The sequence below is a fragment of the Ictidomys tridecemlineatus genome, chromosome 1 (assembly GCF_052094955.1).
Source record: "Ictidomys tridecemlineatus isolate mIctTri1 chromosome 1, mIctTri1.hap1, whole genome shotgun sequence".
Classification (NCBI taxonomy): Eukaryota; Metazoa; Chordata; class Mammalia; order Rodentia; family Sciuridae; genus Ictidomys; species Ictidomys tridecemlineatus.
The window spans coordinates 48,867,231-48,893,641 of NC_135477.1; the positions used below are offsets into that span (position 1 = coordinate 48,867,231).

General features: G+C 36.5%; 2 protein-coding genes across 8 annotated transcripts in view; both read left to right on the top strand.

The window, feature by feature from the left end:
• Ppp3cb (protein phosphatase 3 catalytic subunit beta) overlaps positions 1 to 11,447 on the top strand; it is a 53,170-nt gene extending 41,723 nt beyond the window's left edge. For 2 of the 7 annotated variants that reach the window (XM_078040383.1, XM_078040388.1), the window contains 4 exons: positions 1,713 to 1,797; positions 3,312 to 3,409; positions 8,385 to 8,414; positions 9,832 to 11,447. In XM_078040383.1, the coding sequence (XP_077896509.1) occupies positions 1,713 to 1,797; positions 3,312 to 3,409; positions 8,385 to 8,414; positions 9,832 to 10,010 (392 nt within the window). In that variant the 3' untranslated portion in view covers positions 10,011 to 11,447. The remainder of the gene's footprint in view (positions 1 to 1,712; positions 1,798 to 3,311; positions 3,410 to 8,384; positions 8,415 to 9,831) is intronic. The other 5 variants (XM_078040385.1, XM_078040390.1, XM_078040400.1 and 2 more) reach the window with 3 other exon arrangements.
• A 141-nt stretch (positions 11,448 to 11,588) lies between these two features.
• On the top strand, positions 11,589 to 26,047 carry Mss51 (MSS51 mitochondrial translational activator). Its single transcript, XM_005325914.5, is given in 7 exon segments — positions 11,589 to 19,152; positions 19,432 to 19,587; positions 20,191 to 20,315; positions 20,547 to 21,113; positions 21,438 to 21,531; positions 21,868 to 22,046; positions 22,049 to 26,047. Coding segments are annotated over 7 exon segments (1,377 nt in total). The 5' UTR covers positions 11,589 to 18,934; the 3' UTR covers positions 22,087 to 26,047.
• Positions 26,048 to 26,411: the final 364 nt, after the last annotated feature.

The following is a 26,411-nucleotide window of genomic DNA, read 5'->3' on the forward strand; positions in this document are numbered from 1 at the left end:
TGGACATTTACTTTAATATGTAATATGATGCATGATGTGTTTGTAGACTGATTTAAAATCCTGATTTTTACAGTGTTTTATATTCTTGTGAATTTTTTTTTCATTTGGAATCAGTATAGTTTATATATAATTTGGTTTTGTAGACATACAAATTAAACCTAAAGATACTAATGTACCTTGTTATAGCCATCCTTCCCAGTCCCCTACTGATCACCCCCAGTCTAGCTATTTGAAAACTTATGTCAATTTTAAAACATAATGTTTATATTAATTCATTAGAAGAAAATTAGACATACCTTGTATCCTTGGACAAGTCACTTAATAAACTTAATGTCTTTGTTTATAAAGTGAGACAGTGTCCCTAATGTCTCTTCAGATTCTAATATTCTATGATTCTTACATTTTTAGTAATTTGTTTTTGGTATTTGAAAAAATATGTATCTAGTGCTGTGGTATGCACACAGTTTTGCACTTATAAAAAACTGTAGCTTCAGTGCTCATAGTATTATCCTTTCGAACATCATGAACACAGTCGTGGAGCCTTTTTCTCTAAAATATATCTGTTGTTTTCATCTTTGAAATTGGATTTCTTTTTCTGTTTCCTGTGATCAGTCCCAATGGTCATCTTAGTTTTTAATTACATGTATTTGTACGTTGCTTGAATTTTAAATGAAATGTTTTAGCTTGGAAGACTTAATAATTGTTCAGATCTCTGTATATCTAAGGCCCCTTTTGCTGTAGCATCTTTAGCCTTTCCTTAACATTCTCCTCAACCATGGTGCTTCCATATGTGTGTTTTCATCATGTTGAAGCACAACTTTAAGGAACCACACTCTTGGGTCCACAGTGATTCTGATTGCTATATATGAGATAACAGGACAGATTGTTTTTCTTTCTGGAGGCCAAGGGAAGGAAGATATAATCTTTGAGTCTTCATTCAGTCAAAGATCCAGTTGTTTGGTATATTCTGTTATCAGTGATAGTACAACTAACCCTTTAGATATGAAGTAGTAGTGGTCCTTAAGCCAGTTTTTCAGAAAGTCTTTTCTCATTATTCATACTCACCTACAGTTTTAAGAGCTCATATATACTTGCATGACCTTAGAAGACAACTAGTCAATGAGGTTGAGATATGCATTGTTGTTAAAATGCTGGTATGGTCTTTAGTTTGAGATTGCCTGCATTGTAGTCTCTTTATATCATTATTTTTAGATCAAGTTGGAGCAAGGAAGCTTATTCTTTCCTAGTATGATGGTTTATTTTCAACCTGCATGTTAAAAGCTTTTATGATAGTTAGGGTTAGACTGTAGAAGACTGATATCTTGTCTGTTAGGCTGCATGCCTGTAGGCTCTCATGAAAGTTAAAGACAATATAAGATTATTAGTAGTTTTCTCCTCTAGTTTGAGATGCTGCAAGTTGGGCCTAATTTTTTCCCCCCATTGCTGTTTTACTGATTAGTGAGTAGTATGAGATAATTAAAGTTTGTGGGTTATTTTTCATCTGTTCTGTGTCAGACTTCAGCATTTGACCCATGTTTACCAAAGCTAATACTGAGGGAGCAGGAAACTTTTTGGCATGAGTCTCTTCCATGTGAGCTGGTGGCAGGGGACTTGGTATTATTGGTTCAGATGAATGTGGAATAGGCTAACAGAATAATGCAAGTGTGGATGCCCTAAACTTGAGTCTCTCTTTCTATTTATTCCATTGAAAGTAGGTTCAGCTGCAGCCCGGAAAGAAATCATAAGAAACAAAATTCGAGCTATTGGAAAGATGGCAAGAGTCTTCTCTGTTCTCAGGTAATGATATATTTTCCTGATTATTTATTTTGTAGAAATTGATTTTATTGTTCTTTATTTATGAACATCATTGTGGTTGACATCTAAAAGCAACATGGTAAAGAAGTTAGGTTGTACATTTATGTGTTGAAGAAGGGAACACAAGTTCTTTTAGTTCTTTTTTTTGCGGGGGGTGGTACTGGGGATTGAACTCTGGGACACTCAACCACTGAGCCACATCCCCAATCCTATTTTGTATTTTGTTTAGAGACAGGGTTTCATGAGTTGCTTAATGCCTCGCTGTTGCTGAGGCTAGCTTTGAAACTCGTGATCTTCTTGTCTCACCCTCCCAAGCCAGTGGGATTACAGGCGTGCATCACCGCTTCCGGCTCAAGTTCTTTTAAATCTAGGAATATTTTGTTTGTTTGCTTTTGGATTTTTGTTGTTGTTGTTTGTGTTTTGTTTTATGGTGCTAGAAATTGAACCCAGGATATTTGCATGCTAAACATGCATTTTGTCACTGAGCCACACCCTGGCCCCCATACTAGGATTTTTGACTTTTGTGATTTGATTCTTCATTGCCAATTTGGGTATCTCTTGTTCTGTGATGAAAGCACTAAATTTACACCTTGAAAATTAGATCACAGCCAGGTGCAGTGGTACACCTTTGTAATCCCAGCAGCTTGGGAGGCTGAGGCAGGAGAATCATGAGTTCAAATTCAGCCTCAGCCACTTAGCAAGGCGCTAAGCAACTCAATGAGACCCTGTTTCTAAATAAAATACAAAAATGGGCTAGGGATGTGGCTCAGTGGTTAAGTACACCTGAGTTCAATCCTCAGTACTCCCTTCCCCCGCCCAAAAAAAAGAAAATTAGATCAGAATAAGAAGGAGGGGAAATACTCTTTCTTTAGAGTATTTCTAATGATTTTACTTATTCATATAGAATGTCTCTTTTCCTGGGGCCTCATATTAAGTTTTCTGGAGTTAATTTAAGAAGACCAAGTTTAATCATGCAAATGTATAAGCCAATCCTTAAAATTTTGTTTGCAAACTGAGTGTGGTGGTGCATTTCTGTAATCCAGCCACTTGAGAGGCTAAGGAAGGAGGAATCCCAAGTTGAGGCCAGCCTGGGCAATTTTGCATGACCCTGTCTCAAAACGAAAGGACAGGGAGTATCGCTCAGTGCTTGCCTAGTATGTAGGAGGCTTCAAACCATTGCATCACAAATTAATTAATTAATTTGCGAAATTGATTATATTAGACACTTGAACTTTAGGGCATATGAAATATTTTCTGAATTGTATGATGTCCACTGATAATCTTACCACATATTTAATAAAGCTTTTGAGGAAAAACTCTTAGTTGTAAGGTATACTCTTATATCTGACATTTAGAATATGGAAAAATATGTCTTAGAATTGAGGGAAATATGGTAATAACAATGAGTATTGTAAAGTATATATGGCCTGTATCCCTTCTTTTAAACCAAGTACTTATTAGAAATCTTTAATGTTTATTTTATTTCTCTGCTGTAGGGAGGAGAGTGAAAGCGTGCTGACACTCAAGGGCCTGACTCCCACAGGGATGTTGCCTAGTGGAGTGTTGGCTGGAGGACGGCAGACCCTGCAAAGTGGTAATGATGTTATGCAACTTGCTGTGCCTCAGATGGACTGGGGCACACCTCACTCTTTTGCTAACAATTCACATAATGCATGCAGGGAATTCCTTCTGCTTTTTAGTTCCTGTCTCAGCACCTGACACAGGCAGGTTACTATATGAATGATAGGTAGTGTCTAATTAATACCTGACTATGGCAGAATATTGATAGACTGGATAGTTCTTTCAGTTAAAAATAATGGTCGGGTCCTCAGCTTTTCATGAAAAGATATGGGAGCAGTTTATAAAGTTTGAAATATATATTTATTTATTCATTTGTCTAATTCACCCTTTTCTTTTAAAAGCCCCACATTAGAATGTGAATCAGGGGCATCCATATCACTAAAATGGAAATGTAATTCCAAGTTTCTTATTTTTTTTAATTCATGTAATTGTATTAGATAATGCTATATTTTCAAATTCTTTATTTTAGAATTAACAATCTGCTTAGACCCTAGAACAGTACTTATGTTCTTCACTTGCCAAAAGATTTTATGCAAGGTTTTGTACCATGGTAAAATGATGCCAAAGTTTGTTTTCTGTGGTGTTTGTCAAATGTTCTATGTATAATTGACTGTCTGTAACATGCTGTTTCCTTCCTCTGCAGATGTAGCTGCTTTCCTAAATCTGTCTGTCTTTCTATAGGTTAGCTATATGTTTGTAAAAGTATGTTCAGTTAAATTACTCTATCAGACATTTTGTCTGTCTTTTGATGTAGAAGCAGCTTTGTAGCACCTTGTTTTGAGGTTTGCTGCATTTGTTGCTGCACTTTGTGCATTCTGAACATGAATGTAACATTAGATATTAAGTCATTGTTATAAGGGGTTGAATTTAAATCCTGTAAGTCAAAATTGAAAGGGTGTTATTAAGTGTGCCTTTATTTTGCATGAAAATAAAAAGAATTATGCGTAAAGCATTTCTGTAATCTGGCTCTTTGAATATTTTATATATATTTTTAAATGAACTTTTTGGCATAAGTATTTGTGTAATTACTGGGTTAACTTTTTAAAGCCCATTACAGATTAAATAGAAGAAAGTGATGTGAGTGTTGTAGTGTATACACAGTAACTCGGATTGTAAATTTCTTTCCCTGGTGGTTGGAAACAATAATTGTGAAGTGAAAAAGCCTGAATTTATATTGTAGCCACTTCTGACAGCCCTCCAAGGGTCAGTGTTCTATTGAAAACAGGCAGCAACAGACTTGATGTTTTACTTGGTATGAATAACAGTTTCTTTTTGGTGTTGTAATTAGGGAATTTTTTTTAAAGTTAAAAAAATGGAGATTAAAAATTTTTTATTAACTTCTAATTAGATTGACCTTTCACAGTTTCATTCAGTCCCATAATAAACCCTTTTTAATAAACGTGTTTTTTTTTCCTTTAGACAAATAATTTTTACTTGTAGTCTATACATGTTCTATTTTATATGTTACTGTATTGTCTGCTTCCACTACTGGCATATTTGAGAAGTACAACTGTTTTGAAATTATAGTTTCAAATTTTCATTTGGAATGAAATTTCTTACTTCCCCCTCATGATGTTGGGCATTAAATCCAGCATGCTAAGCACATAACTCTACAACTGAGCTGTACCTCTTGCCCTGTTTCTTTCTCTTTTTTTAATTAATTAAAAAACTATACTTTCTCTTGACATTACTTGCCCTCCTTTAAAATATTATGAACATCATAAAACTAAGCTAACAAGAATTTCACGAATGTACATAAAACAAATTAAGAAGACTTTAAACATTCAATAAACCTAGCAAAAATGTTAATTAGAAAAGGAGGACTCTTAGTAGCTTAAGAAATGTTATACTTTTCTTCCTCTTTGTTTAGGAAAAAAACCTGAAAGGGTATCATGCTTAATAAATCTACACTATAAACATCTCTCAAGTATGTATATATATAACTGCTTTTACATTGTGTCCATAGCAAACTTGCTTTCAGATTTCACAGTCAGTATCTGGTAATTATATGGTTTGTTGATAACTCAGTTCTTCTATTTAGTTTTAATTGTATGCAGCCTGAAGCTCATTCCTCCAACTTGGAAACCACCCTCAACTGCAGGGAAGGTTTGAAAGACAGCAGCTTTACTGAAGGGACTGTCTATTCCCAGCATAGAGTGAGTTACTGGAAGGAGAGTTTCAGGGGTCTAATTTGGGAAAGCAGATAGCTCCCTAGTTCTGCTAGTGATGGCTTTTGGTAGTATGGTTTGAGCATTTCCCTAGCATAAGATAAACCCATTTTTTTTAAGCAGATAATAAAACTCATACAGTAGCTGTGAGATTTTTCAAAAAATTATCTGACATTTTTAATTTCAGTAGATATGTTCCCTGATGTTAATGTGTACAACAGAGAGTTATTGAAAAAAGAAAACTTAATTCTGAGACCTCAGTTCTATTGTCAGGAAATAAAAATTGTCTTTTCAATAACTTTAAAGTTAATTTACATGTTATTTCTTGAGTGTTTTTACAAACAACACATTTCTATTGGCTGGATTTTATGTTCATATTTTACATACATTTTTCTAATGGAAGTTTTATTTGAAGCTAGCCCCATAATGCTGCCTTCACCAGGACCTGTTTGGGAAAATATACCATCATCTTTATTTTATAATGTCAAATTCCTCATAGCCTTATCCTATGATATATTCAGGAATACAGTTTAAGATAGCACTATATTTACTAGGGCTATGTCAAGGTGCCCTAAGTAAGTGAAAACATAGAGGGGAGAAATAAGAATATTCCTTTCAGTAGAATTTTGCCCTTATCACATCTCTTTCTTTCCAACTTAATATTGTGGCTTCAAATGCTCATCTTTTAATTCTAAGCGTTCAAGCTTGACATAAAGTGTAGTTTTGATATCCATGGAATTGATTTTAGAAGTACATTATGACATTTCATAATTTGAAAAAAATTATGAACAGACTTTTAAATAACTTTTTATAATTAGGTAGACATCAGTTCTCATACTGAGATCATTTTTATTCTTAATTTATTACCATGTATATAAGTTTTAACAGTTTTTCACATAAAGTGACTTTCTGTTTTTATTTTTTGCAATACTGAGGACTGAACTCAGGGGTGCACCACAACTGAGCTATATCTCCAATCCTTTTTTTATTTTTTAACTTGAGACAGTTTCTTATCAAGTTTCAGAGGCTAGCCTTGAACTTTTGACTCTCCTGCCTCAGCCTCCTGAGTCACTGGGGTATACACCAGCACGGTGCCCACTTTTGTTACCGCTGATTCTTTAAAAACATTCTGATAGTCATTTTATTTTCTCCCTAGTTTTTAAATTATAAAGTTAATTGTTCACTTTTGAAGAGTAGAAGTTTTAGAATTATAAGAGTAATTTCCAGTGGTACAAGGCTAGTTTTATTTTTCAACAGGGATTTGAATAATGGGCATAAACTAAGAGTGACTGATTTACACTATAATTTAACAGTCAAGGAAAATTAACTCTTCCTTTATTTAGTATTCATCATACTTCTTTTGGATCCCCAATTTACTTATCATCTGGTTAAGATCACCAATATTTTCTAACAGTCTATGTTAATTTCCTTAGTTCATCTCTGTCCTCTCCATATTAAAACTTCTTTGGATAAAATGTATCATTTCTAAATCACATCTACTCCTAAAATGACATTTCAAGAATAAATATTCTAATTGGCCTTATTTTCAAGAAGCAAAGTAGAAAGGATGGGACATTATTGTTACAAATATTCTAAACAATGAACAATATTGTAAGGCAGTATTATTCTCTGCAGTCTTAGATCCTGGTCCCACCTCTTTGTGAGCTCATTTTACAGTTTAAAACCAGCAATGAATGAGCTAATAGAGAACTTTTGATTACAAAATGTACAACTAAATATGTTGAAGTTTTTAAAATGAGTTATACTGATTAATACTAAGAATATATTTTTCATTTATAATATGACCTATGTCCCTATAATGAAATAATTAGAATTTATTGCCTGAAAAACCTCTGTTCCATCCCTTGATGCCTCTATAATTGGCAGGCAGATGGATTTGAAAAGATGTTCATTAGTCTTTCTTTCTTCAATTAAGAATGTAGTTCTTAAGACAAATTCAAGTTCATGATAAACTGAATATAAATGGGTTTTTAAGGTTATAGATATTTAACTAATTGGATCATCAGTATTAGAGTAATAGCTGGGCATGGTGGCATGAAAGCTCAGGTAGGAAGATTGTTTGAGTCTCAGGATTTGAGGCTAGCCTTGGCAAGACAGACTGACTCAAAAAGAAAAAATTTGATAGAAAGGGAAGTTCTCAGGAGATAAGTAGGATAATTTTTATGTCTCTGTATAGAACAAAGCTACAGGATGATTTTATTTATGCTAATTCATCAAGGTTATGGCCCTTAAATTTCATTGTAACCACACCAGCTTTTTCTGTTTATGTTTTATTTAGAAATAATAGGAACACCATTGCTGACCCCTTCTAGTTTGTATCTTAGGGAACCAACTGGTGTTGAGTATTGTTTCCATTAGGAATGAAAGAAAAGACTTTCTTGTTTGCTTTCTGCTACGATTCTGTCATCTTAATTTTACCCTACAGAATTTTCCTGTGATTGTATTGAATTTGATATAACAAACATAATGGAAAATTCTAATGCTATCAAAATACTAAATTTGCCATGGGTAATTAAAACTAAAGTGCATCTGCATGAGTGCTGAGGTGTCTGTGTTTACAATAGGTCTACATGTTCTGTGCTCTGAGTGATGTCAGTGCTGTGTGTAAACTGTGCTGTGTCAGGAATTGGGGGATTGGATGGGGCTCTCTAAAATGGGTACTATTTATGTTAAATTGTAAATGATGATGTAGTATGGGGTACTGTGATATTTTAAGTGATCATTGCCTTTTCTGCTGTACAATATGACCCTTCTCATCTCTCTCATTCATTTTGCATGCCTCTGCTCACTTCTGTACAGCCACAGTTGAGGCTATTGAGGCTGAAAAAGGTACGATCAGAGTCCTTACGCTGGGCAGAGATCTGTGGTGTGTGGGTGGGCATCAGAGAATGTCCTGTGGGTGTGTCTTACTCCTAGCTTACACAGCCCAAGATGAATCATACTCACTGACTCATCAAGTGTAATAGTCACATTCTTCTTCTTTAAAAAAAAACAAAAACAAGAACACAAGGGCTGATATCCATAGTCACAATTTTTTTCCCTTTAATAGTATAATGTGCATCCAGAATTTAATCTTCCTGATTTCTTTAGATTACAGCATGTTATGCTATGTATTACAGCATTTAAAATTGCCTATTTTAATGGAAATTACTAAACTGACCCTGCAAGTAGAGATTTGCTTCATATTTTGTATGATTCTGTACTACTCAGATTTTTTTCCCTAAGTGAAACCCCATCTGGATAAAGAAATGAGTTTATAGGAACTATTACTATATAATCTGATTTTTTTTAGCTATAGTTTACTGATGAAATTATATTCATGTATATCATATATTGGCTTATTATTATACATTACTAAATGTTTTCTTGCCCCAGCTATTTGTTTGGTTCACAGGCATAGACTGAGTCATAGGGGTTGGTCACACGTATAGAGCAGCCAAATTATAATTGACTTATCAAATTTGCATTTTTAGTAATACGAAAATTTTTTCTGTGAACATTTTTAATAATGGAGGGTGCACCATTCCGTATAAATTGAGTAAGAAACCAGAAAAATTGGTGAAGAATTGTTATTTATTTTGGATTTCCAAAGAATTTGTAGTAAATACTTAGTGAATTAAGGAAGACCTATGCTAAAATATGAAAATCTAAGTACTTTTTGCTATCAGCCAAACACAGATCTAACTTCTGGAGGCATTTCTCACCTTTTTCATTTCATATCAGTGGTAATAGAGTGATGACCTCCAAACTAGTGCTGATCTACTAAATTTTAACTTAACTTTACCTCTTTTTCCTCCCAAACTCTTGGTACAGATTTGTGTGTCGAGGATTAACCTTGTTTAGCTTCCTCACTTGCCCCTGCTCTTGTTGGTATTTAACTGTGATAGTCACTTGTGATCTTATAGTCTGAGATAGGTTTAGTAAAAGTCAGACTGATACCCTGAGACCATTGCCTGGAAACTAATTTTTGTGGACAGGGAAGATCATTTTTGTGGTTTTTTTTTTTTCTTTCTTCAAGGCTATGCTAACACTTGTCATCTGTAAAACTATCATGTTTATATTTAGGTTTAAACAAACATTCATATTTTAAGGGGAAGACTTGAATGGGGATAGGATTCAGTTAAAGTAAGATTTAAGTACTGCTACTTACAGCTAATTTCTTTCTTCTTAAAAATCATTAACAATGTTTTTGAAATCTCAGAATTGTTTTACAATTACTGACTTATCAAATTTGCATTTTGTTAAGCAATACGAGGATTCTCTCCACCACATAGAATCTGCAGTTTTGAAGAGGCAAAGGGTTTGGATAGGATCAATGAGAGAATGCCACCCCGGAAAGATGCTGTACAGCAAGATGGTTTTAATTCTCTGAACACCGCACATGCCACTGAGAACCACGGGACTGGCAACCATAGTGCCCAGTGACCAGCGGCTTCCCAGGGACTCTCACATCTCGGGCCCCAAATGGACAGATCACCCGAGGAGCTGGAAGGGTGGCCAAGTGGACTATAAAACTCACAGTCCCTCTGAAGAAACCATTGTGCTTTTTGAGACCCCAGCCCCCTTCCTGGATGGAGTCTTGAGGGCCCTGGGACGTGTTGTGCTTGCTGTCTGATAAGATTGGGTCATCGCTGCCAAGGTGGAGAGCAGTGAACATGGGGCTTGGGGCAATTTCCAGTGGAGGGCATCTACACCTCCATTTATGCTTGTGGTTCACACATTTAAGTTTACAATGAGATTTTTTTTTCCCCTCCGTAGAATTAGATTTTTTTCAACCATGACTTCAAATGCAATCCTAAGAGTTAATGTAGCCTTTTTTTTTCTTCCAATGAAATGTCTTTAAAGAATGAATTAGCATGGTCTTAAAATATATTTCTGAGGTTACTAGCTGTATTTTGAATTGTAGGCAAATTGCTAAGAAACCCAGTTGGCGTTTATACAAAAATGCTGACCTCAGGTGTGTTGTTCTTAAATGTGGCTAATTCTGTAACATAGTCAATATTTTTCAATTATGAATGCATAAACTATTTCTAGAAAGACTTACTTGAACTAAAAATCTAAGACTAATTTAGAATCTTTTTTGCCCAGATCTTTTGAGCTTTACACCCCAGAGATTTAAGAAGAAAACCTAAATTTCAAAATTATGAAGAATTACAGAATTACTCATTTAAGGTACTTTAAAAGAAGTTTGTACATTGTCAAAAGTATATTTTAATTCAAACCATGTCTGTAAAACTTGACGTATTTTGTGTATGCATGTTTTCCTTTTGCAAATATTTAATATATAGACCTATGATGTACAGGTACAACATGTAGTATAGGTTATTTAGATGTTATGAGAAATTTTAGTTTATTGTGAGTATTCCAGTTGCTTAAATAGCCACCAGGGTGATTTGCTGCTGGCTTTCTATCATTTTTATGTTTTAAAGCAAAGGAAATTTTAAAAATGTTCTGGAAATGTTTTTGATTAAGCAATGCAGCCTAGAAGCAGTGGTTCTGTTCAGTCCTTCAGATGTTAGTGGAAGCATAAGTCAAGACTGCATGTTGAATTTTTTCCTTTGATAGTTACAGAACTGCTTGGTTAAACTAAATGGAACCATGTGCTAATTTTACACAATTATTGACATGTATTGATTGCCACTGTAGTTTGATATTTCCCTTTACTTTGTGGCCTGCTTCCCTCATGCCCTGGAATACAACTCAGAGCTCCAAGCAGCGGAACCATCTATTGTTTTGTTTGCCAGAAAGTGCACCCTGTATGGTCTCTTGTCTAAGTTGGAAATATTATGCATGTGCAGGACTATCCGAGTATTTTATAAACAGTAGCACACAATAAATTCCATGCATGGGCCGCTGTTCCTATCTCCGTGTTGGGTTTTATTTGGAAGATGCAATCTGATTTGACCTTTTTCTGCAAATCAAAAAAATTCTGCTAATGAAGCCGGTATATCCTTCAGAGAAGATTATATCCCAGATATTTTATGGTGATTTGGTGAATTAAATTCTTATATTCATAAATTTCACCTCGTTTTCCTTAAAGTTTTAGTATACTTGTTTTTCGTGAACATTAGTGATTGAGCACTACAGGACTTCCGGTGCCTTCTATAGGCCTCATAAATATAATATATAAAATCACTATTTTGATTCATTAATTTTTAATTGAAAGAAAATGTTCTTGTGTAGAATTCTGTTATAGTGATATTGAGAAATTATTGGATGTTTTAGCAATAAGTAAAAGAAATATTAATGATATTGGATTTTCTTGTCATCATACTCCTCCTTTTCCATAATCAAGTACAGGATTTTGCAAATTGAGGGAAGTAAATATATTGCTTGTATTTTATACTTAATCATAATTTAATTATAGTTCTGAATAGTCATTACAGTGATATACATTATAGAGCATTCACATAAAGATTAATTTCCCTAAGATAACAAACAGAACTTCTCAAATGATTTGTTATTTTTATTTGCTGTAACATTAGCTTACAAACCAGTCCGTGAACTGCTTCTAAATTTATTATGGACAGCATACCTTACAGAGCTTTCTTAATATTACTGTTTTATGAAAGTTATGCATCCATGAAGTTGGAATTTAATTAGTATACCAGGTACCAGGAACTTCCTTAGTCCTTAGGTTTATCACTAAAGTTAAATATAGTGTTTGTGGGAAACATGGGTAAACATAAACATCATTAACAAATTGGAGAAATTATGGATTGATAGTAAAAAATAGGGAGAGGAAAGTAGAAGAAAGGACCAATTCACAGTATATATGAAGAGAGGGAGAACATTAACCAGCCTCACAGACCACTTCCTATGACTGAATGGGAACCTCTTTGTAATCTTTCTTCATAATAGGTTTCACAGAAAACTATTTGTGAAGTATTTATTAATATATTTTTTAACTCATGATAAAAGAAAATTATAAAATTTTACGTCTTCCTAAATTATATTTTTGGTCAGATGCATGGCACACACCTATAATCCCAGTGACTTGGGAGACTGAGGCAAGAGGATTACAAGTTCAAAGACAGCCTCAACAACTTAGTGAGACTCCTGTCTCAAAAAAAAAAAAAAAAAGGTATGGAGATGGGTTTAGTGGTAAAGCCCTCCTAGTTTCAATCCCCAGTACCCCCCCCCAAAATTATTTTGAATGTCTACCAGTGCAAGTAGTAGTGATGATAAAATATAAATATTCAGCATCAAAAATTTCACATGTTATTCTCCTTCATAGTCAAAGATGATACTTTGAGCTGGGCTTGGTGGCCAATGCCTGTAATCCTAGCAGCTAGGAGGCCGAAACAGGAGTTGAAAGCCAGTCTCCGCAAAAGCCAGACGCTGAGCAATTCAGTGAGACCCTGTCTCTAAATAAGTTTTACAAAGTAGGCCTGGGGATGTGTTTCAGTGGTTGAGTGCCCCTGAGTTTAAACCCTGGTACCCCCCCAACCCAAAAAAAAAACAAAAAATGACACTTTGAATTAGCAAAGTCTCTGACTTCTCTTTTCTTCTACATTTCAGCCATTAATAATATAACTCAAACCCCTTTAAGTTTCACAGTTAAATTTTGAAGCCAGTTAAGTTTGAAGTTGGCTTGAAACCTTTGTTGAACATGAATCACCCCTAATTTATTGAGGATTTTTGCCTACTATAACTGATTCTCCTTTGTTCACAGATATGCTACATAATGTTTCATTAACTCCTTAACACTTTTCTTCCACCTTCCCTGCTTATCATTTGTGCTTTCTACAGTTTGGGATTCCTTTAGAATCCATTTTCTGCAACAAAACTATGTGGACTGATTGGCAACATTCTAAGACCTCGTTGCAAGAGGTCGTGTTCCCCAGTTTGATGATGTTCATGGAGGCAGGTAAGTCAGAAGGTCAGATTTTGGAGTCATATAGGATGACTACCCCCAAAATTTCCTGTTCTACAGCTCAGTAACTAAATACAAAGGAGCTAGGAATGTGGAATTGAAATCCTGTATCAGCATCTATTACAAGAAGAAATGAGAAGATGATTGGTTACATTGATTCTTTTCTGTTTTCTGTTTCTAGGAATAATAGGCATTTTCATTCATTAACTAAAATGTTATTCTTAATTATATTAATATTGCAAAAAGACTTATTCCTTTTTTGATGGAATAAATGTGCATTGGAATGGAATGTCCTTGATGACACTCTCACTTAGAGAATAGCTTACTCTCCTTTTAAGAAAAGTGAATTATTAATTCTGGATATTTCCCCTACAGTTGGTTGTCTTTTGTGCCATTGAATGACCATTTCTTTTTTTCTTTTCTTGGGTATTTATACTTGTATTTAAACCTGGATTGGACATAGATGAGTTCTATTTAAGCAGTGCTTGTTATGCCAGAAAAGGACATTGGACTTGGGGGAACTCATGCTGGGTCTAGATTGATATCCACAAACTCCAGAGATTCCTGTACCCTCCATCATAGTGCCTGCCCTTTCTAACCAACTATTGACTTCTAAACTAAATTTTTTCTTTTTTATTCCTCTGGTGCTAAAAACTGAGCAAAAATATTACCTTGAGAGAAGTTCAAGAAGCAGTAGGTTTCATCTTCCCTCAGTCTGCCCGGCTTTTGGTGAGTTTGGGAGTGTTGACAGTTTTGAGCCTTCTTGGCAAAGTCAGGGTCAGAAAGAGAATCCCTTGGGCAGGGGTCCAGATTCTTACTTGCCTCGTTAGGGAGAATTCAGTTTTGGTTGGCTGGCTGACTGGCAGGACACACTTAATCACTGAGACCCAGTATTTCAGCAGTTTGTAGAGGAAAGTGATATGAAGGAACAGCTGCAAGTAAGCCACAACCTGGATCTGAGAAGATCAAGCACTCACTTCACTTGGAGGAAAGAGAGAAGGAAGGAAACCTAGGGCTTAGCAGGGTAAGTTACTTTCCCATCAACCTGTCTTCTTCCTTAGTTTATAATTGAGTAAAGTATTTATCACCCCAGGAAGTGTTAATCACTGATTAAGCAGCTGAATCATAAGGGCAATGTTCTTAATTTCTTTCTTTTTTTTCCTTTTGTCTTTCCCTACCCCTTTGAGGATCCCCAGTGACCAGCTTTACTCCTCCTCACCTCACCAGAGATATTTTGTGTTTGCTAATAAATCAGAGAAATTTAGATGGGTCCTAGTGGTCTGCATTTAGATGATGGTGATTTAGGTGAAAATTGGGGCTTTTATTGGTAAGGGAGAAAAATAGGAGTCCTCTTGTCTAGGAATAGGTTAATATTTTATCTTGTAATTTGGAGATGAAGGGTATGACTTTTTCTAGGCAGTCAATTTCGTATCTCCTTCATAGAACTTGGTGTTGGTGTTTTCTCTTTAAAATACTGGGAATAAGTTGGAGCCTAAGTCACTAGGGATGACTAGGAAAAAAATCTAAGGTGATTCCCTTTCTAGGTAGGATAGATTGAACTCTGGAAAGTTCTGAAAGCTTACCACAATTCTTTGCAGTTTCGCTCTCGTCACACTTCTGTTTTCTTTTTTTCCCCTTTGCTTCTGTTTCTACTCCTTGAACTTGGAGGAATCTGGGGCTCTTGGCAGGAAAGTTAGAGCCAGGGAAGGTGTATTTGGACCTGGGATACACCAGCTCAGACATAACCCTAATTAAATTTATAGAGATGCAAATGCAAAGACTTGCTTCTTATTCCTGCCGTATTACCTTCCTGTCAGAATGTTAGCACGTTTGTCCCATAGATCATCAATATACACTAGGCATAGCAAGCCAGAGACATTAAGGATTTCATCATTGCCAATTCTTTTCACCAAGCTGTATGCTCCTTTTAACTTCTAGCTGGTTCTATTAACCCCGTTTACCAAAAGTTAATCTTCAAAGAGTTAGTCTTCCATTGGAGAAAGACATCCTTGGAAATGGAGTTGAAGCAATACGTTTTGAACCTTAATTGGCTTACAGCAAAAAGGCTTATAGTTTAGCATGGGGAAGATGGAGATAAATCCAGGAATTCAAGACCTTTAAATTGTCTCAAATTAAAGATACTTTCCTTCTATAACAGTAAGGGGGGGAAAGTGTATTTTTTAAACTTTAAAAAAAATTTTTTTTTAGTGATGGTACAAATTGAGCTCAGGGGCACTGTACCACTGAGCCACATCCCCAGCACTTTTTATTTTGAGCCTGTGTCTGGCTAAGTTCCTGAGGCTTTTGATCCTTCTGCATCAGCCTCCCAAGTAGCTGGGATTATAGGTGTGTACTACCACACCTGACCACTCGTTCAACTTTTAAGGTGTTATATTGACTTGAAGTATGGTAAATAGAGCAGATAAATGTTTTTATTTTATTTTATTTTTTTTTAGAGTGGCAGTTATTCTGGAAATACACTGAGAATGTGTGGTGATTAAAAGTGGAGGGTAGATGGGCAGAGGATAGCTTAGTGGTAGAAGGCTTGCCTAGCTTGTGTGAGACCCTGGGTTCAATCTCTATTACCATAGGCACAAAAAAATAATAAAAATAATAAAAATTTTAAAATGGAGGACAGGTCAGTTATTGGGAACAGGGTTCTAAGGTATGACAGGCAATTCTATCTTCCCTTTAGGCAAAGGGGCATGACCCTTAAACCTTAATATAATCAACTATCATTAGATGCAGTATTTTCTTCATTGGCAGTAATGTACAGAATATGGTATGCACATGAGCTTAGCTATCTCTGTTCTGTTGACTCAATCCATTCACCATGGATTGAAGGGAGACATTGAAAGGGTAGATGGAAACATAAGGGTGAGAGGAAAGAAAGTATCAAAGGAAGTATAAATTTATTCTCTAGACCAGGAGTTTGTAAGAACTGTATAAAACACAAGTATGAACTGAATAATTATGAGAAATTTTATTTGTTTTTACCATCTACATCTACCTCAGTTAAATTATGATTCTTGGGTTTTTATCCTAACACATTTGTTTTAGAAGGATCAAATGTCAGGCCATTTTGTAACAAAATATGATCCATGATTTGAACTTTGTTACCTTGTTCATAGTGAAACCAACTGCTGCCAGTGTTTTTATCCTGTATCATTTCCCCGTCCTTGTAGGCAGTTAATCTGGATATTAATAACTTTTTAGCCTCTCTGGTGTCTATAGATTCCCTCCTTTCTTTCTTCCTCCCTCCTGCCCTCCCTTACTTTTTAGTTTTAAGGTGAAATTCATATAACATAAAAATGATTTTAAGTTAGCAACTGCATGCCGTTTAGTACTTTTCAGTGTTGTGCAACTACTACCTCTGTGTAGTTCCAAAATATTTTCATTGCTCCAAAAGAAAGCCCCATAAGCGTTAAGCAGTTACTTCTCACTTCCTTGGCAACCCTCAATCTTCTTTCTGCCTCTATTCTTGGTATTTCATATAAATGGCATCATATAACATGTAACCGTGTCTGGCTTCTTTCACTTAGCATGATTTTGAGGTTCATCTACATTGTAGCATGTGTCAATATTTCTTTTTTATGACTGAATGATATTTACTCATATCTCTCTTTTGTCTGTTTCTCTCTCTGTATGTGTGTGATCTCAGTATGTTTACCCATTTTATCTATTGGTAGATTTGTTACTTGTTTCTATCTTCTAGCTATTATGAATGGTGCTGCTATAAACTACAAGTCGTATAAGCCTTTGGGCACTCATTTTTAATTATTTGGTGTATATACCTAAAAACGAAATTTTTGAGTCATAATAATAACTATATGTCTACTTTTAGAGGAACTGTCATATCCTTTTCCACAGTGCCCTAGCTAGGTAGGTGAACACATGCCTGTAATACCAGCTACTCTAGAGGATGAAGCAAGAGGACTGAAAGTTTAAGGCCAGCCAGGGGAATTTAGCAAGATCCTATCTCAAAATAAAATTCAAAAGGAGATATGGATGTAGTACTTGCCTAACACATCACAAGGCCCTGGGTTCAATCCCCAGTACCACCAAAACAATTAAGAACAAAACAGAAAATAGCAAATGTTGATGAGGATATAGAGTAACTGGAACCCTTGTGCACTGTTGGTAGAAATGTGAAATTTTCCATGGTGAGGGCATTCATGGGAAAGGTTATAGCAGTTCCTCTAAAAATAAACATATAATTACTATTATGACTCGCTAATTTCATCAACATTTGCTTCATGAAGTCTTTCTATAGCTCACCCACTAGAGAGACTCTCTCTGTCTCATTGCCCATTAGTGCTTTAGTTGCACTTTGCTTAGAGGATTTATATAGTACTTTATATTATAGTCTATATTTAATCCCGCTGCAAGACATTTTGATGATATATTTCTTCATACTTGTTTCCATATAGTATTGAAAGTGATTTTATCTGTCCATCAATAAATATATATTGAATGAGTGGATGTTTAGGAAATTTTCTTCATAATTTGCCTGACTTGCTTAGAATATGTAACTCTTTGCATTATGTTGCTTGTTTTGTATTGCATTTAATTTCTATTTCTATTGGTTTATTGCTTATCAATGTGATGATATTTCATCTTTCCACTTCTCTTTTAAGTTGATTTAAAAAATATGGGCTGGGGATGTGGCTCAAGCCGTAGCGCGCTCGCCTGGTGTGCGTGCAGCCCAGGTTCGATCCTCAGCACCACATACAAATAAAGATGTTGTGTCTGCTGAAAACTGAAAAATAAATAAAAAAAAAATAAAAATAAAAATAAAAAAATAAATTAAAAATACAATATGCTGCTGGATGTTGTATTACACATCTGTAATCCCACAGACTATATGCGAGTCTGAGACAAGAAGATCACAAATTCAAGGCCAGCCTCAGCAACTTAACAAGGCCCTAAGCAACTTAGCAAGACCCTGACTCAAAATTAAAAAGAAAAAGGCCTGGAGGTGTGGCTCAGTGGTTAAGAGCCCCTTGGGTTCAATCTCTAGTATGAAAAAAAAAAGTATATTAATATATGAATATATTCTCCTTATAGAAAAGTTAAATATAACAGATAAGACTAAAGTCTCATTGATCAATACTTTTCATATTCCACTGCCTTCTTCCCCTATTCAGACTTAATTACTGTCATCAGTTTTCTAAAAGCCCTGATGTAACTTTTTCTGTGCACTTACATATATATGTGAAAATACGTATGTATATTTATATATGGAATTTCATATATAGCACATGTATAAATTTATATTAATATTCATTTAGTTTATTTTTCACAACTGTCTGTGATGATCAACAATCCATAATTACTAAATAAATCTTACTAATAACCTGACTAGAACAGGAAGTAAAAGGTCAAACATTTGAAAACATATCATGTGTCCAGCTTGCAAAATTCCATTCCATATCTGTTTTGCATATAGTTCCCAGGTATCATTGGACAGGTCATGGCTCCACGCTTACGGCGACGGAGGCACAAGAAATCCCCAACAGTGGCTCCTGTGGTTGTGATCCCTCCCACAGTTGTGACTCCTTTGCCTCTGACTCTCTCAAAACCTGGCCCTAGCATTGATGCACATGGCTTCTTCTCCTTGGACAGTAATGTTCCTGGTCTGTCCCAGTTGATCCTTCAAAAGCTGAACATGAAAAGTTATGAAGAATACAAGTGAGTGACAAAATGTGGAAGAGGGATATATTGTCTTTAGGAGAAGTGATTTCAAAAGGTAGAGTATAATTTGGTCAGTATGGGATATTTGTAATGAGGGATTTTCTCATCCTGACTTTTGCCAGTTTTATTACTACAGAAAAAATATAATTTGTTTAAATAAGAAATGATGGGACTAGGAGACATAGGAGTATGTACAGAAGGCACGATGGGGGACATAAGAGATTTTGGAGACACTCTTTTCCCTATTGCCGTTCTTCTTCCATGCTGTCTCTACAGGTTGGTGATAGATGGGGGTATCCCTGTATCAGGCTTTGGATTTCAATGTCCTCAAGAAATGTTCCAGAGGATGGAGGACACATTCCGATTCTGTGCTCACTGTAGAGCTCTCCCTAGTGACCTTTCAGACTCCAAAGTTCTTCGGCACTGTAAGAGGTGACTTGTGGGGTACTAACTGGGGAGACATTCAGAAATGATCCTATACTAAATCCTCATTATAAAAGGAAAGGTCTAAGAGTGTTCAGATTCACTTAAGGCTCATTCATCATTTTGTGTGAACCACAATACAGAGAGATTAGAACACGGTCATAATCCTGCTTATTATTTTTGATGTTGTGGGAAGATGAGATAAGAGACAAATATCTTCTTCTCTACTCCCTCTTCTTGAGTACTCAAGGAGTAAGACCACATCTGTTCTGGGGTGCTTGGGGTTGTGCCATACACATGATTAGAGAGCAGCTGCACATTGTTGGTTTGTTTTTGTGCTTTTGTTTTTCCTTAAAAGTGATGTAAAAAGTAAGTTGGTTCCAGATAAGGACAGAGGTATCACCCTGGTCTGAGAAACCAATTGCATTCCCTGTTCCTTCTGCCTCCTCTTTATTCCCCACATTTGGGGCACAGCTGTTATTCTTTTCTGCATCCTCCTTACCCATTCATTAATCTTTTAACCTAGGTGCAAGAATATCAGTTTCCATCCCTGGACATATCCAATTAACTTTATGGTACAGGAACATTTATTTCTGTGGCTTATTCCTTTAGGTGCAGAAATGTCTATTACTGTGGCCCAGAGTGCCAGAGGTCAGATTGGCCAGTACACAGGAAGGTTTGTCAAGAGCTTCGTCTTGTGGCTGTGGATCGTCTCATGGAATGGCTTGTGGTCACAGGTGGAGTGGTAGTATTGGGGAAGTCTGCCAAAATTATCTTAGTTGTTTACATTCAGAGAAAAATATGAAAGCATGTTGTTATGAGGAGGAAATGAGGAACTGGGGCAAGGGATGGGACACCTGGGGTCACAGGTTTGCAAAATGAACATGGAATGATTATTGGTTATAGTGAGGAGAGAATTTTGAAGCCAGGGAAGGATTGGGTTACTTCTTATTCCTTCTTCTCTACAGGTGATTTTGTCCTACCCTCAGGACCTTGGCCATGGCCGGCTGAAGTTGTACAGGACTGGAATACCTGGTTTTCTATGAGGGAGTTGCAGATAGATGCTACACTGAATGCTATACTAGGCAGTCATGCTATGACCTCCTTATGGGCCAGTGTAGGAAGGCCGAGGCCAGACCCAGATGACTTGAAGGGCTCTTTGAGGCGACTCCTGACAGATGTTCTGTCACGGCCTTTGACTCTGGGCCTAGGGTTTAGGGTCCTAGGGATAGATGTTTGGAAGACTGGAGGAAGTGCAGTGCATGTGATTGGTGCATCCCATGTGGAGACATTTCTCACTCGTTCTGGGGACTATGATGAGCTTGGCTATATGTTTTCTGGACACCTTGGCCTCCATGTGATCATGGTGGGTGTAGATGTGTCTGCTGACTTTTTACACAGCACCTCATCTTCACCTCTGGAACCTGGCACAATTCAGCTTAGTGGCCACAGGAGCCTCTATCATGACTTCTGGGAAGAGCAGATAGAGACTGGGAAGATAGCCTATCCAGATATGGTGGTGGCATTCCATCCAGGTAAGCACCATTATTAGTTCAGAGAAATACTGAGTGACTCCCCTGAGATTTTCCACCCTGATTCTTGTATCTTCTATCTTTAGAACCCTATTCATTTGGTCTTATTAAACATACTATGATGATGACCTTAATTAATTTGCCATATGTGCTAACTACATCTGGGTTCAGAATGTTTCAATGAAGAACCTAGTGGGGATGAATGATGATTAATATTGGGGTTAGCAATGTGAGGATTGGGGTAAATGCAGTCAAAGAAGTATCTTGCTCATAAGGTCTACTTCAGCTTTTCTCCTCAGTATTCCCTTTTCTATTTTTGTTCCATAGGTTTCCATGCATCCCTGAACTTGATGGAAGCTTGGCTGCCTACCCTGCTGCTACTTCGTGACTATAAGATCCCTACATTGATTACTGTTTACAGGTTTTGACTTATTTATGATATTTTCCTGACACACTCCTGCCTCTCTGTGCTTATTAACTCATTTTGATCCCACTTGCTCATCTCTCTTCTTATGAAGATGCATGTCTTCTCATGAAGATATTCTTCCTTCTACCTTGTGGCTTATTCATCCCCTTGGAACAAAGTCCTGTGCTAATCAGTGATTTAGTGAGATGTTTGGGAGGAAAAGATAGTCATGGTCTAGTCTAGTCTTAGATAATTATTGGGATTGATGAGTAGAGAAATATTGTATTCTTAAGCAGTTTCTATTCTCTCTCATAATCAGTAAGAGTAATTTTTCTTATCTCTTTCCCACAGCCATCAGGAATTGACAGCCTCTTTGCAGATTTTGGTGAAACTTGATATACACGTCATTGCATATGGAGCTAACCCTTTCACATCCCTCAAACCTGAACAGGTCTATTCCAACCCCAACAAGCAGCCAGTGTACTGCAGTGCCTACTACATCATGTTTCTTGGAAGCTCCTGCCCGCTAGATAGAGACAATTAGAAGAGAAAGTGGATGGTGTGGCTTAAATAGCTGAGCCAAATCCTAACTGGACATCTGGAAAGTAGGGAAGTTGTAATGAAATTACCTTGATGATGCCAAATTATTGCCAACTTTAAAACATACTGTATTCTAAGCCCTATTCACTGCCTAGGTACAGATTGTAGACTGAATAAGAGCTCTACTATTTATCTAACAGTTTAGGCTAGAAAATGGAGATGTCAATGACTTGAAAGTCATGTAAGAATGGGAAAGTTGGGCTGGGGATGTGGCTCAAGCGGTAGCGTGCTCACCTGGCATGCATGCGGCCTGGGTTCGATCCTCAGCACCACATATAAACAAAGATGTTGTGTCTGCCGAAAACTAAAAAATAAATATTAAAAAAAATTCTCTTTCTCTCTCTCTTTAAAAAATAAATAAATAAATAAATAAATAAATAAAAATATATATATAAAAGAATGGGAAAGTCAGGGAAGTTATTGGGAACATGGGGAAAGCTTAAGGATTGGTATACTGTCCTATTTCTTATTTTTGTTTGTTTGTTTGTTTGTTTTCATCTAGAGAAATGTTTCATTTTCCTATTGTCTTTTCAGGAACTCTGACACTAGAGTGGCCCTCATATTGTAGTCTAGATATCAGTCTTTACCTGAATATATTGGAGTTGTTATCTCTTTTTATACCACAGTTAACTCATTTGGGGGCTTTTTTTTTTTTTAAGTGACATGGAGTCTCTCTCTGTTGTCCAGGCTGACTCTGAATTCCGAGGTTTAAGTGATCCTCTTACCTCAGCTTTGCAAGTATCTGGGTATATGGGTACTTACCACCATACCTGGCTACCTTGGGGCTTCGCAAATCACTTGTTTTTTTTTTTTTTTGGCGATAGGGCATAGGCCAGGGATTGAACTAAAGGACAGTCAACCACTGAGTCATATCCCCAGCCCTATTTTGTAATTTCTTTAGAGACAGGGTCTCACTGCCTTGCCATTGCTGAGGCGGCTGGCTTTGAACTCGCAATCCTCCTGCTTCATCCTCCCTTGCCACTGGGACTGCAGGCATGTGCTACGGAGCCTGGGTGTTTTCTGATTTCCTGTTTACTGGCAGGTATTACTCATCTGCACACAACACTTCAATATTAGAAGTTTCTCTCTTGCCGAAGAGTGATTAGCATCAATCTGTTTGGTCCTACCACTTTACCATACACTTGTCTGTTGTTTTCCTTCTTTTTTACCATACTCTCAGGATTAGGAAATTCCCTAGGTATTCATTTCTAACATCTTGCCTTGACATTCACACACACACACACACACACACACACACACACACACACACAAAACCTGTCTCTTCAACACACATACATATATACTCTTACTGCCCACTCAGTAATTTTAGAATTCATTTATTCATTCAAAACATTTAGTACCTACTTTGTGAATGATACAATATTATTGTTTGGGGAAAATAGTAAGGTGAATGAAACATTGTCCTTATTCTTTTTTTTTAATATTTAAGTTTTCGGTGGACATAACATCTTTATTTTTATGTGGTGCTGAGGATTGAACCCAGCGCCCTGCACATGCCAGGTGAGCGCGTTACCACTTGAGCCACATCCCCAGCCCATGTCCTTATTCTTGACCTAGGAAGAAGAAGAATATGTATACAGAGATACCTTTATTGCAAAGTGTAACATGGAATAAGAAACATGAGAGAATACACTGAGCAAATAGACTGAAAAGAGAGATCACTTTGCTAAATGGTACTCAAGATATTGTTAATTAAAAGTTATAAAATTTATGGCAGGGTGTGTTAGTCAGCTTTTTCACTTCTGTGACTAAAAGACCCCCACAAGAACAATTGTAGAGGAGAAATAGTTTATTTGGGGGCTCACAGTTTCAAAGGTCTCAGTTCACAGACAGCCAGTTCCATTCCTCAGGGCTTGAAGTAAGGCTGAACATCATGGTGGAAGAGTGTGGTAGAGGGAAGTGGCTCATATGATGAGCTGAAAGCAGAGAGACTCCACTCTCCAGATACAATGCCCCAATGGCATGCTCCCAGTGACCTTCAGTCACACCCTACTTGCCTTTAGTCACCACTCAGTTAATCCCATCAGAGGATTAATTCACTGATTGGGTTAAGGCTTTCATAACCCAATCATTTCTCCTCTAAACTTCGCAGTGTCTCACACATGAGCTTTTGGGGGACATCTCATGTCCAAACCATAACAGGGCATTCTAGGTGGAATGAGCAACATGAACAGAAGTTTGGAATGTAAAAAGTACAGGGAGGGGACATTTTAGAGTATATTGCAGGATTTGTGTAAATTTGATGTGGAAAATAGATTGGGATTGTGTTATAGAACAGGTATAACCCACTCATGAACTTTAGATTTATGTGCCCCACTTTTTCCTTTGGTACTGGGGATTGCTATGTCCCCAAACCCTTTTAATTTTTGGAGTGTGTAACCATTATAAGTAATCTAGAGATGATTTAAAGTATTCAGGATGGGCTGGGGAATTAAGAACACTTATCTAACATACTCTAGACCCTGGTTCAATCTCCATTAGTCCAAAAAGAAAGAGTGTAAGTCTTCCAGATATGGTGGCACATGCCTATAATCCCAGCAATTTGGGAAACTGAGGCAGAAGGATTTCAAGTTTTGAGACCAGCCTCAAAAACTCAGAGCCTTGGGCTGAGGATGTGGCTCAAGCGGTAGCGCGCTCGCCTGGCATGCGTGCAGCCCGGGTTCGATCCTCAGCACCACATACCAACAAAGATGTTGTGTCTGCCGAGAACTAAAAAGTAAATATTAAGAATATTCTCTCTCTCTCTCTCTCTCTCTCTCTCTCTCTCTCTCTCTCTCACTCTCTCTTAAAAAAAAAAAAAAGACTCAGAGCCTCACTCAAAACAAAAAATGAAAAGGACTGTGCTGGGTACTGTAGTGTATGCCTGTAATCCCAGTGGCTTGAGAGGTTGAAGCAAGAAGATAACAAGTTCAAAGCCAGCCTCAGCAACTTAATGAAACCCTAAGCTACTTAGCAAAACCATGACTCAAAAAATAAAAAAGGATTGGGGATGTGGCTCAGTGGTTAAGAGCCCCTGTGTTCAATCCCTGGTACCAAAACCAAAATAAATAAATAAAAAGCGCTGTGAATGTAGCTCAGTGGTAGAGTGCCCAATACCATACCAAAAAAAAAAAAAAAAAAGGAAGGAAAGAAAAGGAGAATAATACAGGAGGATGTGCTGAGTTATATATAAGTACTATGCCATTTTGTATAAGAGACTTGTGTATCTTCAAATTTTAATATCTGTAATTGGTCCTGTAATCAACCTCCCATAGATATTCACCCAAGCGGCTGATTCATAAATCATGTATCTAATAAAGAACTTGTATCTAGAATATAAATAGAGAACTCTTATGACTTAAAAGGACAAATAACCCAATTAAAAAATGGACAAATGATCTTGAACAGACATTTTTCCAAAAAAGATAAACAGCCAAAAAGCATATGAAAGGTGCCCAATGTTAAAATGAAATGCAAGTCAAAATGCCAGTGAGGGGCTGGAGGTGTAACTCATTGGTACAGTGTATCGTCCCTGAATTCAATCATTAGCACCAAACATACACACACACACACACACACACACACACACACAATGAGATACAATTCACACTCGTACAATGGCTGTAATAAAACAGTCACAGGTTTAATGAGAATGTGGGGAAATTGGGACCTTCATACGTTGCTGAGGAGAGTGCAAAATGGTTTAGGTATTTTTTTAAATGGTTTGGTGATTCCTCAAAAAGTTAAACACTGAGAGCTGGGGATGTGGCTCAAGCAGTATCGTGCTCGCCTGGCATGCATGTGGCCTGGGTTCAGTCCTCAGCACCACGTACAAATAAAGATGTTGTGTCCGCCAAAAACTAAAAAATAAATATTAAAATTTCTCTCTCTCTCTCTCTCTCTCTCTCTCTCTCTCTCTCTCTCTCTCTCTCTCTCTTTAAAAAAAAAATTTAAACACTGAGTTACCATTTAATCCTTGAATTCTAATCAATGGTCTATAACCATGAGAAATGAAAAAATCTGTATATACATGAATATTCATAGCAGTATTACTCATAATAATATAATTCATAATCGATTTTAAAATGTATAAATAAGATGTGATGCATACAAAGAAATACTACTTGGTCATAAAAAGGAATAAAGTACTGATTCATGCTACAACATGAATGAACCTTGAAAATATTTTGTTAAGAGAAAGAAGGCAATCAAAAGAACACATAGTATAAGTGCATTTATATGAAATGTCCAGAATAGACAAATCTATGAAGACAGAAAATTAATTAATGGCTACA